Raw genomic sequence first — 13,077 nt, 5'->3', positions numbered from 1 at the left:
AATGGATTACAAGACAGTGGGATCCATGCATCAATGAATAAGTAAAAGAAGAGAAACTTGATTTGGTATCCAAGTTTTTCAGAGAGGCCTTTCAGAATAGTGTTTTATAGTTGTGAAATAAGGCAAGATTTCTCGCCCCTCTTTGCCCCCTTGAGACCCAAGCCGCTGCTACTGATATTTACCAGTGAGTGCACTCATGAAAAGTTGATGATGTGGGAAACGCTGGTGTCTTTGATAATGTGGAGCTTGGCACAGAAGCAGATGTCTTCCTCAGAGCCTCCCTAATCCTTTGCCCCCACACACCATTTTGGAGCTCCGTTCAACTCTCAGAGCAGCTTATCTCCCTCCCTACCCCTCTTTCCTGCCACCTCCCTCCATCCTTCCCTTCATTCTACCGCCAAGGCTTACAACCCCGCTCCATACATCTAATAGGGGCTCCAGTCTCCCTTGGCAGCCCTTCTCCTCCCACAGTAATCTCTCTAGCCATGGGAATAGGGCCTTAGGGAGAAATGCAGGAGCCCACCTCCAACATGTGGCTTGGTGGAGTGGCGAACAGTGTTAAAGAGTGGATAGAGAATGTCAACTTCATGTCAGTTAACAGTATTTAGTAGTATACCAGAATATAAAATTCCAAATATTATTTAAATCCTGCAGTCGTATATATAAAACTAGAAATTTCTGAATTCTAAAACATAAACATGTTATATAGATAAGTCTAGTATAGTGATAAGGTTAGTGTTGTTCTGCTTGTCCTTGTAACTCACATTGGAATAGAAATTTCAAAAGCATTGACAGTGTAGGTGAAATTAGACATTCTGAGTGAGTCATTCAGATAACAGAGCTAACTGAGGACAAAGCTTTGGGAGGTAACAGGACTAGGTTCATATCAGAGGTCAGTGAAGATGTACAACTCCATCCATCTGGTCTCCTTCCAAGCAATGTGTCAGAACAATGAAAATATTCATTCACCTGACCTGGGATTGCTACCAGGAGACCACATTTTAATTTCAACTGACTCCAAATTAAACAACAGTACTTGACAGATCAGGGTGCCAAACCTATAAGCAGATTTTAGAACTGAGCTCAGTAAGGTGCTGGGTTACTAGCCTAACTCTGTGCTCTATCCTCCTTTTGTCTTTGGTCTAGCTTTTGACATGTCATCTTCCCTTGACCCTCACACTTTGCTCTCTGTGGTGTAGATTTATAACACACAGCAGAAGAAATACAGGAAACACACATGAAAGAACAAAGACAAGTGCTTCACTTATGAGTAGCTGTAAGTTAGCAATAAGTTAGTGACTTATTAAACCAAATTTATAAAGCCTTTTCAAAACAAAGCTCAAAGTAGTTTTAGGGGGAAAAGATACAGATGATATGTAAATATATGCATCTCATTAGCAAAAAAATAACAACAACATGCTGTGTGAGGTTAAAAACTGTATACTGAATGTTAAAATATTACACTTAAAAATAGTTAGAAAAACATTAGGATGTGGTTCAGTTCTCAATACTAATTTAAATCCAGTTTTCAAGTGTTGGATTATGTGGTCTTACTCTTTTATATACAAAGATATAAAGGCCCAGCAGACCTGTGAAGTGCATTTTTATAATAATAAGAAACACCAGTGCCTAGTGTGTTTGTGAAGCTAAAGGGCCATGTTGTTGTTGTGCGTTGATAATTTCTCTAATCAGGTGGATGAAGAAGCTTGCAGGGTTAATTGGGAGCATACTGGAGTCGCTACAAGTGTGAAATTGTATTTACGGTGCATTAAACCACAAAGAGCCTGTTTGTCTGTGTGCATGTGTGTGCAGAAGGGTTGATGAACAGGGAGATGTTGATGTGATAAGTCAATAAATGTTAAACAGACATCCCTTTGTTTAGCAGCAATAGCTTCTGAAAGCATGGCAGCATCAATTGTTGTTTTTTTTCTCTTTTTTTGTCTATTAAGGTTTAAATGGAACTTTATTTGCACATGCACAAATGTCGAGTTATTTTGCAAAAGGCGAAACGTTCTTAAAGAAATGTTTGGTTTTGAAATTTGGAGATAAAACACTGAATTTGCAGTGTACAAAGTTTCTTTTTCGTACACCACAGTAAACATGCTTACTTCAGAGATTTAAGGAACTGTGGCCTCTGCTGTGATTTTGAAATACCCTCATATTCTTCCACTTTTCGCCTCACTGACATGGCCCTGTGTGTTTCATTTACAAAAACAGTCTGATGAGCTTCAGAGTGGAATCTTGAGAAAAGAAGAGTGAATGAGGGAGTGAATGGGAAGGGATATTATAGCAGACTGACAGCACTACAGTAAGTGCTGAGGCATAGAACCACATGCTGAAGGCATCCTGCTGGGCAGGAAATGTAGGGGAACTGGCTAAGCAGAGCAAGTCCCATCAGCTCCCTGCTGTTCCCCGCCTTTACACCACTTCCTTATTACCGTGTTTACCGTTCGGCTTTCACGCCTCTTGGCCCTCCAACCCTGCACACGCTCCAGGCACATGGACGTGAGTTAGAGGGAGGAAAGTGGGGAGAAAGAAAACAAACATAAGGAGAAGCAGGTCACACCCCATCAGTGTGGAGAGCTGAGCGCAGCAGATTCAGACTATATGCTTTTACCTGCTGCCTACAGAGAGAGCACAGGGGGAGTGTTTGCCTGCCCTGGAAATGAATTGGCATGAAGTAATGAGCGTGTTAAGTGGCTGGCGTATAGCAGAATTGAGCCATCTACACACACACACACACCTGTCAGCCTGCCCCACTTGCCACTCCAGCACTCAGCTCCACCATATATCAAATTAGATTTTTTATTAGTTTAATGTAATTAATAACCTCTTCCCAGGTAGAAGTGAGTGCTTCCCCTCTCAGTCCACTGCAAGAGAAGCATGCTCTGCATCCACAGATCATACACAATTTTGCGATTTAAACACATTTGCAGAACTGCTGAATAAACATCCCATGAATTATAACATTTTGGTATTATAAAAAGGCAAAATGAAGTAGATGTAACATTAACAGACAGCTCTAACAAAAAGTCAGCAACTCTGCTGCGACAATAATGTCCTGCCAGAGGCTGGAGCACTGCGCTGAAGTCCCCCCGATCTCCTTGTAGACAGTCGGTGGGGTATAGAATCTTAGCATTCAAGGCCCCGCAGGGTGGCCTTTAAGCCTGGCTGAGCAAGACCCCTCTGTCCTGTCATTCTTCTCTTCAGTTTCAGCTCTCAGTCCTATGTTCAATCACTATTGACAAGTGGAGAAGCAGTTCCCTCTAGGAGAATACCTAGCCTGAGCCAGAAGTGCTAATATAACATTTATCAAAGCATAGGACACGTATGTGTGCTGTCACTTTGTCTGACATGCTAAGAGGCTTGAGATCACATGGGAATTGTTCTGCTTTTGCTTCTGAGATTGTTGTTGTTGATCACTGCAAGCTAGCGCTCTTCAAAATCAGTAAAGAGTAACGAAATCTTAACCTAACCTCTTTACACACACTCTTTTTTTTTCTTTTTCTAACTCTCCAAGTCAAGAGGTTAGCTGTTGATACACAATTAAGCATTTGCTGAAGTTTAATCTGAAGGTAAGTGCTGCTTCAGTGAATCTGGCGGTTTGGGTCATGACAGGTTTGTCTGCTGAAGGGACAAAGAGGCCGCCATGTGCTCTTGTCAATGATTTCTTCTTTTTGTGAGTGAATATCAAAATAAAATGTAAGTAACCTGTTATTATTCTGCACTTACGAAGTGGGGTGTAAGTGGATGAAAATTGATCCAGCAAATTGAAAGGGGGGGTTAAGTGTTTTTGCCCTATCGACTCTGACTGAAATGACGGTTATATAAAACACTCATTTCTCTCCCATTAGCAGATGAAGCCACAGCCAAGTATTATTAGAGGGCCACATTGTAGCACTGCTCCAAGACATTTTGTTAGTGCTAATGGCCCTCAGTCCAGAGGAGAAAAAAAGAGGAGAAATTTTGGCCCTGTAGTTAAATTCGAGGCCATTTCTCTCTAAATGTGTGCGGTGAAACTGCCGTCACATGTTGTGAATGATCTTCTTAGAAAGGTGAGAAGTCATTTTGATAGGACCTGCCATGTCAGCGCATGAAGCTCAAATGAATGCATTTATGTGTTTTATTCATGGTGGCTGCAAGCACGATGGATTCTTTCTGAGTTGTTTGTACACTATCATTACCAAGGGTCACCTCCCAGTCTCACATTAATTGATAGTCTGTCAGTCTTTCAAGTAAAAAGCCTGTCCTAGTGCCGTGTGGTAGCATTTGGGATAATGCTGATGGAGTAGTGTTTTTGTTCCGAAGACACAGCGTGAAACTCAGCAGGAGGGCCATACATTTGATTTGTAGTGCGTAGCACAACATAGTATATAATTTGCCACCCAATTCATTTCAGTACCATCTGTTTACATTGCAGGACTTGTTGTGGGACTCTGAGATCAGACGTGTGCCGTTATTGGTCGTTGTGGTACCTGCCTTGCCCAAGGGTGCAGCCGTTGAGCTTCATGCAACTGCTGTTCATGACGATCCCACCCAAAGGACTTCCTGTCACATGACTACAAAGATAGCCTGTGGATCCATAGAGTGTTACACTCTACTGTCTGCTGACAGCCATAGTGCTGCGCTCTCACTTTCCCTGGCTGTCCATGGTGATAACTTGGAGGCCACTGATGTAAAGCATGTAACAGAAGAAGTTGGCACTGCATTCAGGAAAGCCACAAAGAAGATGGATGCTAAGCTGGTGCCACAGTGTGCTAGGGTGTTCTTCAAGTGCAGCCACTCACTGGCACAGCAGATTGTTAAAGGTATGTCACGGGCTTCACTTGTAACACTACACACACACGTGCATTTAAAGTGATCCAATATTTGCGCCCATTAAGAGGATTTATCCTAAATAGGCTGCTTTGTTAGAAGGAACACGTGTGAGATATACTGCTCTTCTGAGTTAAGCTGCACATCACTGTATTAATGAAAACAAAGTGACTCGCTGTCTCTCTCTCTCTCTCTCTCTGCGCTCTTGTTTCAAAGAAAGTTTGAGCTGACACTGGTTAAGTCAACATAAAGTATTGAAGGAAACAGTCTCTCCTGAGGATCTCCACTCCTTCCTGTGTTTAATTATTATAACTCATTTGTTGTGTCTGCACTGTGTACAGTAACCCAAGCAGCTGGCAGTCTTTTGTCATCATTACACTTTCATACGCCGCCATATCGTCGTCCCAGGATTCTAGGTTCTTGTCAAGACAAACGTGGAGCGGTATTTGTTTTATCCTGAGAGATGTTCTCTCGGAGGGAAAAAGGGCGATGAGCACATCGATCACATAGGCTCAGTTGTCAAGCCATCTCTGAAGCAGTTAATTAACATTTTTGAGTTTGTGCCAAACCAGCCATCTTACTGTCATTTTTAGCTTTGACATAACTCATCACTTTGAGGATGTGAAATTACAGTTACCAGAAATGAATGAGAAAACGGTTGCTCTGTTGAGAATACGTCTTGATATATGTGTGCCAGCCAAACAGAGCTATTTGTTTTTTTACCTAATTATATAATTGCTACTGAACATTGTTTCATGATATACAACTCTTTCCATTTGTTTCTTGTGTCATCCACAACAAAAGGAAAAGCTTGTTTTTCCAGATTTTGTTGTTTTAATAGAAACTGTTACCAGGTCATTTGTGAACTGGAGCAAGCTCAACCTAGATATTTACCCTTGACATGTTTGTTTCTTTGATTATGGACCGCACACACTGCTTTCCTCAAACCATTTACTGACTCATCATTGAGGTGGAATTTGCTCCCGTACAGCACATGCACAACTAAGCCCTGGAAGCTTACCCATGGGCTTTTTTATGGGTCACAGCCTGTGCTCATTGGGTGATGAATCCAAAAAGTCAAAGGAGGAAAAGTAACACCTCTGGCGCAGGCAGTCACAGTGCTGCAACTGCCGCTGACAGCGGGCAGACAGACACCACTGGAGCAAAATGTGACTGCACACCCCCTCCTTTCTTTGGTTGCGTTAGGATTCACAGTTGATAGACATGACATATGGTTCGAATGAAACCTTTAAACATCTTGTCTCAACTTGTTACTTACGATAGAAAGGTTCCTTCAAAGATAGAACCTCACAACTCAAGAAAAGAAATCTTTTTTTGATGGACCTAAATAGTCTTATTTTACAATAAAAGAAAAAAATATATAATTTGAAAGAAATCCGTTATTTTGCATAATGAATAACAGAAACTGAATAAAATAAAATTCAGGTAATTTAACAATATAAAGCTCAGCAGAACTGACAAGAGCTACAGCTGGACGCAGTAATTCTCTGTGGGTTCATTTTTACAAGAAAACTTTCACATTACAAGAAGTCATGTGGTTTGGCCTTAGCATAGAAAGATTGCTTAAGAGAGGTGTGCAAGCTTTGTGCTCCTCCGGTTCCTCGGCTTCTCTCTTTACTCTCCTCGGACTAAATAAACAATTTTCATGAGCCAACACTTGCTAATTACCACCTCGTTTACCGGTTAATTTGACCAGTTTGGAAGTCAGTGTAGCACAACTAAAAACCACTGGCTCTGGGCCTTAGCCACGGCTTAAAAGCCCCACAACCCCAGCAGGCATTATCCATTCCACACAGGAAGACCCCTTTTCTTCCCTCCCCACCACAGCCTTCACTGACACCCCTCCTTCTATTCACTTAGGCTTACAATATTTATGTATTAATCGCTTCAAACAAAATGGCTGTTAATGTTTAGCATAAAAGGGTGTTGTGGGCATTAGTAACGTTTTGGTTTTGAAAACAGCCTTTTCAGCTCCCTGTGTGTTTGCTGTGAAGCAGAATAATGACTGGTCCTCTTGGGTAGATGGTTTAGTCCCATCTTATGCTAATTTGATGGCTTTTTGAATCCTACAGCCTCTGTCCACTGAGCCTCACAATGAGGCTCCCCATGTAGCCCCAAAAAGGGGGGCGAGGGGCTAAGAGACCAGGGGAAGGGGAAGGGGATTGGGTATATGATGGGAAGTACTCATCGGACTTTGTGTGAATTTTACAGAAGCATTTATAGGGACAGGAAGAAAGAGGTACTCTCTCTTTACTCGCTTTTTATCTAAAAAGACCAAAAAAAAATCCCCACAAAAATTGCATGGTCATTCATGTCACCTTCACCCCCCTCCTGCCTCCCATTCATGCATGTCTGTGCACACAGACACTGAAAGTGACTCTCAAAGAGAGAGCACAATTATTTCCTATCCATTGGTACAAAGATTAAAACATCCTGACATAAAACAGGCTTAGCGCACAAGGTGTGATGAAGGGTATGTTTCTTCTCTTAATAAAACCATCCCCTGTCTGTGATCGCCATAGCTCATTCAGTTGTCAGCTTGCCATCTCTAGAGGATCCCACTTCCCAGGGTGTGCCACATGCTCTGATAACACATATTTAGGCTTTTAATGCCCCCCCCACAAAAGGCCTATGTTCAGTGGGGGCATTTTAAGCTGTAGTGCATATTAGCTAATTAGAGTGTGTGGGCTCTTTGTAAGGATGTCTGACATGCTGTGTGTGTTTCAAATGAAAGAGAATGGGGATTATTAAATAGTGCAGAACTACTCTTGTAACCTCTGTGTCCTGATTTCTCTTTTTAGAAGTTCATACAGATGTCACAGAGTACTGTATAGTACTAGTAGATGTTATTAAAAGAGCACTAGTTTGTTTTTGACCACTCAGATTGAAGGTAAATGAGCAGGAATTTATTTTTGACAAATGTAATTGCTAATGTAACATAAGTGAGATCTGTGATGCTACACTTACGACAGCGTGTTTCCCAGATGTTTAATTCTACGACCTCGCCGGATTGTAGTGACCACACCCAAGACTCATCCGACGAGCTGCTAAATCAGAAGAAATAAGGCAGGACAGTCAACCATGAGACAGGAACACTTGTGACCAATTAGTGCACAGAGCAGATGAGGGAAGGACCAAAATCCCAGCTGGCTACTGCTACATAGACAGGCTGTCATCAAGAACAGCCTCTGAGACACTCAAAGAATTCTCACATGTCCACTGTTCATCTGTAGCCACACACAAATGTGCACACACACACACATACACATGCTCTAACAACATGTCTCAGCTCCAGCGAAGCTGAGTGACAGCCCCAACACAGTTTCCTAATATCCCCACTCAACAAGAGTAGAGGATCCAGTCCACTAGATACCCCCAACAAGCTGCTCAATTGTCCAAAAGGGCAAATTGAGACCCTTCTAGCCCCCTGTAGGCCGCATGTGTCTGTGTATGTGTTTGGTCATATGTGTCTCAAAATTTGGGAGGGGTAACCTAGAGATCAGTCCGTGCTTGACCATATGTTTGCACTGCAGGAAGATGAATGAAGTGGGGGTGGGCAGCTGCAATCTGCCAAGTATTTAAGAATGCCAACAATTTGTAAATGGGCCGTGTTCCCTGGTCGAAGGGTTAAATGTAGCCTCTGTCCTGGGACACCCCCAGTGGGACATCTATATGAGAACATAATGTTCAACTCCTGTGAAAGTTCTAATGAAACTAATGCTTTTCTTGTCCTCACTCTTTCACCCACCTCCCCAAATCTACTTTTCAGAACTTGAGGAAACGTTAAGAAGCTCACTAGCAGAGTCCAGTCCATCCATAGCATTGGTTCCAGTCCTGGACTTGCCTGACTCCCAGATCATCCACCTGTCCTGCTGGCTCAGTTTATAGAATCTCAGCCAGAGTCAACAACCAGACTGAAGCCATACACAGCTCTGGAATTTAGTGGAGCTTTTCTGGAGGAAAGACACTGACAGACTAACACCTAATGACTTACAACAGGACATCAGTGAATGTGGAAAAAGAAAAACGGCGTAACTGCTCATTAATGTTTGACTGTTTTTTTGTTTTACAGCTCGTTGTTGAAAAGCAAAGCCGTATGCGCCTGCAAGTGGTTTTAACAGTGTGTGGTTTTGAGGATGTGTTTAGTCCACTTCAGACCCCAGAATGAAGGCCAGTAATCCCCTTTGTCCTCCACTGGAGACGTAGACTGCAACAGCTGTTATTCTACCTCTGAGACAAAGCTTATGGAACTTCCACAACCTAAAGCTGCGTGCCAAACAACAAGAGACTGGAGTTTGCAAAAGGAGACACTGGTAGTGTCTCATTCCATGTAGCGATAAACTGTATCCTCTGATATGTCATTGCTTCTGGTAGAATTTCTTTAAGCTTGCTTGCTAACACCCCTCATAAAGGCCACAGCTGAAACCATCTGCTCTGCTGCAAATCTATAGATTTACTGTGCGACTGGCTTGTGGCCGTTTTTAGTGCATTAGAATGAGGTGAGTTTTTCTCTTTCTCTTGTGCTCTGTGTGATTCAAGGTGTGTTATTATTGTGTAATAGGCAATCAGCACCAAGCACCTGAAAAGATTAGGCCTCTTTATGTTTTCTATTGATTCTAAGGCTGCCTGGTTAATAGGAGAAAGACGCTACCACACACAGCTGCAGGGCATGTGTGTGTCCTGTGAACGTAAAAGTGTGTGTTTGGGGTGCAGGGGGTTGTCAGTGGACACAGTGTGACAATGTGCAAAGAAAATAACACTATTAACCATTGCTCCTGGAGCTTTTCTTTTCTCAAAGATCATGAACTGTATTGATAATTTGAGTTGGAATACATCTTCACTTCAGCTATTCTCTTCATCGCACATGTGATGGCGGCGGAGTTGAGTGGGCTTATCGATCCTCACCCAACCCACCACGGCGCTGTTTTGATTGTTGTTATCAAAAATTGAACAACAGAGGTGGCCAATAGAGCCTGAAGAATTTTATTGAAGGTTGAAAAACACAAACAAGCAATTATTCATGAGAGCGAGCGAGCCAATCCCCCATAAATATAGAGCATGTTTAACTTTCACCTGCTTGGTTTTTAAAGGGCCCAACACCAGGGGGAGATTTTGAATTTTTTTACCTGTTAAATGTGTATCAGTGTTGGGTTTTTTTATATGCTGATTTTTGTGAGTCAAGTAAATAGCTGTAAATGTCATCCCCAAATTTTTGGCTGTATTTTAATGTTGTCCATAAATCTTTAAATATAAAAATCTGAATAAAACAGAGCCAAAGAAGTCTTTCCTATGTCATTTTCCTTTTCTTTAAATATGTGAATTCCATGCAACATGCTACCAAATCTGTGCTAAACAAACTTGCACACTCAGCAGTTTTCTGTTTATTGCTTTCCAAAGGATATTGAGAAATGTAATTTTATTGTGCTTTGAATTCTCTTTTTGATTGTGAAACAGCAACAGTACAAGGAATTCCCATGAAACAAACTGTTAAAATTCAAGAGTCAGCTTCTCAGTAAATACAGAGGAGCAGAGCCACTGAAATTCTTTGCACGGCTACAACTTGTCAATCACGCGCCGAGCATTACATTTCGTCTTTCAGTGGGAATGTTCTCACAGAGACACAGACGAAGCCGCAAGTATATCATCACAAGCCAATGCGATGGCCTATGGCAGACGCACTTCTTTGTGTCCTTACCACTGTGGTGCCTCACAAAATGAATACAGACAGGGTGACATTTATTTTTCAAGAGTGTTTTGTCAAATGTACATTTTCTACCAAGCTGACCTGCAACCACTCTACAAACAAACTGGCTGTTGTGGCTAATATTGTCCTTTGTGCGCAGTGTACCAGCCTCGGGCCCTTGTCATTGTGGCCTTGCACATGGACTTTAACTGTGTGTTTCTTCCTCTAGGCAAACCCCGCTGATGTGTTTGACTCTCTTTCCCCATAGCAGTGGGCTACAGAGCCCAGCTCAGGAGCGGCCTCTCTGCATGAGACGCCTCGTCCTCATATTGTGGTCTGCTTGCCTCAGTGACTGTGGTTTTGTTTGTTTTCATGTTTGAATCCTTTTCCTTTCGTAATGCATTGTTTTCGTCCCCTGACGCATTGTGAAAGTATGTCTTTATGGTCACAGCTCTGACTTCATGAAACTTTCCCCTTGCTGCTGAACTGGGAAGCTGAGACTTGTTATTAAGTGGTGTTTGCTGCCCTCATGTGGTCAGCATAAAAACTGCAATTTAAACGGGTAAGAGCAACCAGTTTCACTCGTTTCCTATCATATCCTCAGTGAAATCATGTGTAAATTTAGCCAAGCAGGAATACAGACAGAATTTGTTTACATTTACATCTTATTTGCTAGGTCACTGAAATATTTCTTTCTTTTCCCCCACATTCACATGAAGGTACTGAAATGCTGAATCCACATCTAAACAGTACAGAATCGAGTATCGCTCTTTCCATACTTTTGTGTTTTCATTGACTGAAATCAATGAAGGGTTTGTAAAAAGAAAAAAGAAGGTAAATTTGTTAATAATAAACATTTTCCTATATTTTCTTTGTTTGTGCACCAGCTTCTGCAGAAATTTAATTCCGCTCATGCCCCGTCAACAGGTTTTTTCAATATACCATAGCAGAAAAAGCACTTGTGAAAGTAATGCACTTACAACTGGTTCACTCTGGTCATTGTAATAATGAGCCAGCCTGAAAATATCAAACAACATACCAAAGCTGTAACACTAGAACCCCTGAACAGGATGCAGTTAATAACAATCTAGTTACGCCTGTCAATAAGGCTATACCTGTTGATTGTATTCATTCATGTCTTAAATATGTCATATTTATCAGTTCTTTGTTAGATAAACAAAATACTAGAAAACTGAAGATGAATGTTAGATCCATAATTTGTTTGAGACACATGCTGTTTTCATAGTTGTACACCACCACAGTGGATTTTAAATTGAAGAATATGACACTGAAGTACAGGATTCCAGCTTTAATTCAAGATTTGTTTGTTTGCAAAGATTATATTAACTATTTAGGAATTACAGTGATTTTAGTGGCTCAGAAATAATTGGACAATTAACTGACAAGCAGTTTCATGGCTAGGTAAGGCCTGTTCCCTTGTTATTCCATGGTAAATCAAGCAGTTATAATAGATATAAAGCAGAAATATTGACTTTGTATTTCATAATTACCACTGTAATTTTAAATATGAGACCCAGAGAGATTCCACTTCAAGTAAGGGAGGCCATCATTAGGCTGAAAAAGTATTAATAACTAAACAAACTAAAAAAAAAAAAAAAAAAAAGAATATATTATTATTGTTATTATTGACAACACTCAAGTCACAAGTTGTCCTCGCATCTTCGGACTGACTGATAGGAACGAAAAATCTTTGTTTCCTACGGTATGTTTTAAGGGGTGAACATGCGTCCTTGAGCTTTTCAGATCTTTAGCGGGAAGGCTAACACGCTAAAAATAATACATAAATGCTTTTGTCTTTGGGGCTTCAGACGTCTATATGAAGTACTGTTCATTTATGCTTTTACACAGCTCAGTTGTTAGTTTGTGTACACGTCCCTGCTGTTGGCGTCTTTTGTCAAATTTGACGTTGTTGGTATATTTACAATTTTATACATACAGAAAAGTGTCACGCTTTAGTCATATCACATGTAAAACAGTGTTCCAGTTATTTGTAATTTTGATTATTTTTAGTTTTATTTTGTCACATGTATTGATTGACTGATCTAGTTCGAGCTCATTCATTTCTTCATTCTCTATTATAATCTTTAGGTACAGTGAGACCACGTGATATCTGGCGGAAAATCCCAAAAGTGGGGATCTGAAAATGCATTGGTGTGTCCTGTATGTCCAAAAGCTTTTTCATTGCCATACACACTGAAGCAACATCATCTCATCCAATCAGACACCCCTTCATCTGTAAAGTCTGGAAAGGGCTTTTACACAGGCCCGACTGTGATAAGACTGTGGCATTAGCAGTCATATATGGGGCCTCCTCTGGCTGTCCACCGAAAAATATGCCTCATGCAAATGATTGCCCAGTGACTCAGGGAAACATTTCTAATGTTGTGGATCGAGTACTATGGGAGCTAGTTGATTGTCCAAATGTGGACATCTGCAAGCACTACCCATAATGACTGCTTATTATTTAATAACCTTTGGATTCACTTACACACTCATAACAGACCAAAACAGTTAGAAAGAGGCAGTGAGTCAACTCA

The 13,077-nt window shown here is 41.3% G+C and overlaps 1 protein-coding gene across 1 annotated transcript in view; it reads left to right on the top strand.

The window, feature by feature from the left end:
• Positions 1-10,120, top strand: part of dph6 (diphthamine biosynthesis 6) — a 58,434-nt gene extending 48,314 nt beyond the window's left edge. Inside the window, exons 14-15 of the mRNA XM_031747227.2 lie at positions 4,421-4,808; positions 8,606-10,120. Coding sequence (XP_031603087.1) covers positions 4,421-4,808; positions 8,606-8,724 — 507 coding nt within the window. The 3' untranslated portion in view covers positions 8,725-10,120. The remainder of the gene's footprint in view (positions 1-4,420; positions 4,809-8,605) is intronic.
• The last annotated feature ends 2,957 nt before the right edge of the window (positions 10,121-13,077 follow it).

Source organism: Oreochromis aureus, linkage group 19, assembly GCF_013358895.1.
Source record: "Oreochromis aureus strain Israel breed Guangdong linkage group 19, ZZ_aureus, whole genome shotgun sequence".
NCBI lineage: Eukaryota > Metazoa > Chordata > Actinopteri > Cichliformes > Cichlidae > Oreochromis > Oreochromis aureus.
This window is presented reverse-complemented; position numbering and strand designations above follow the sequence as displayed.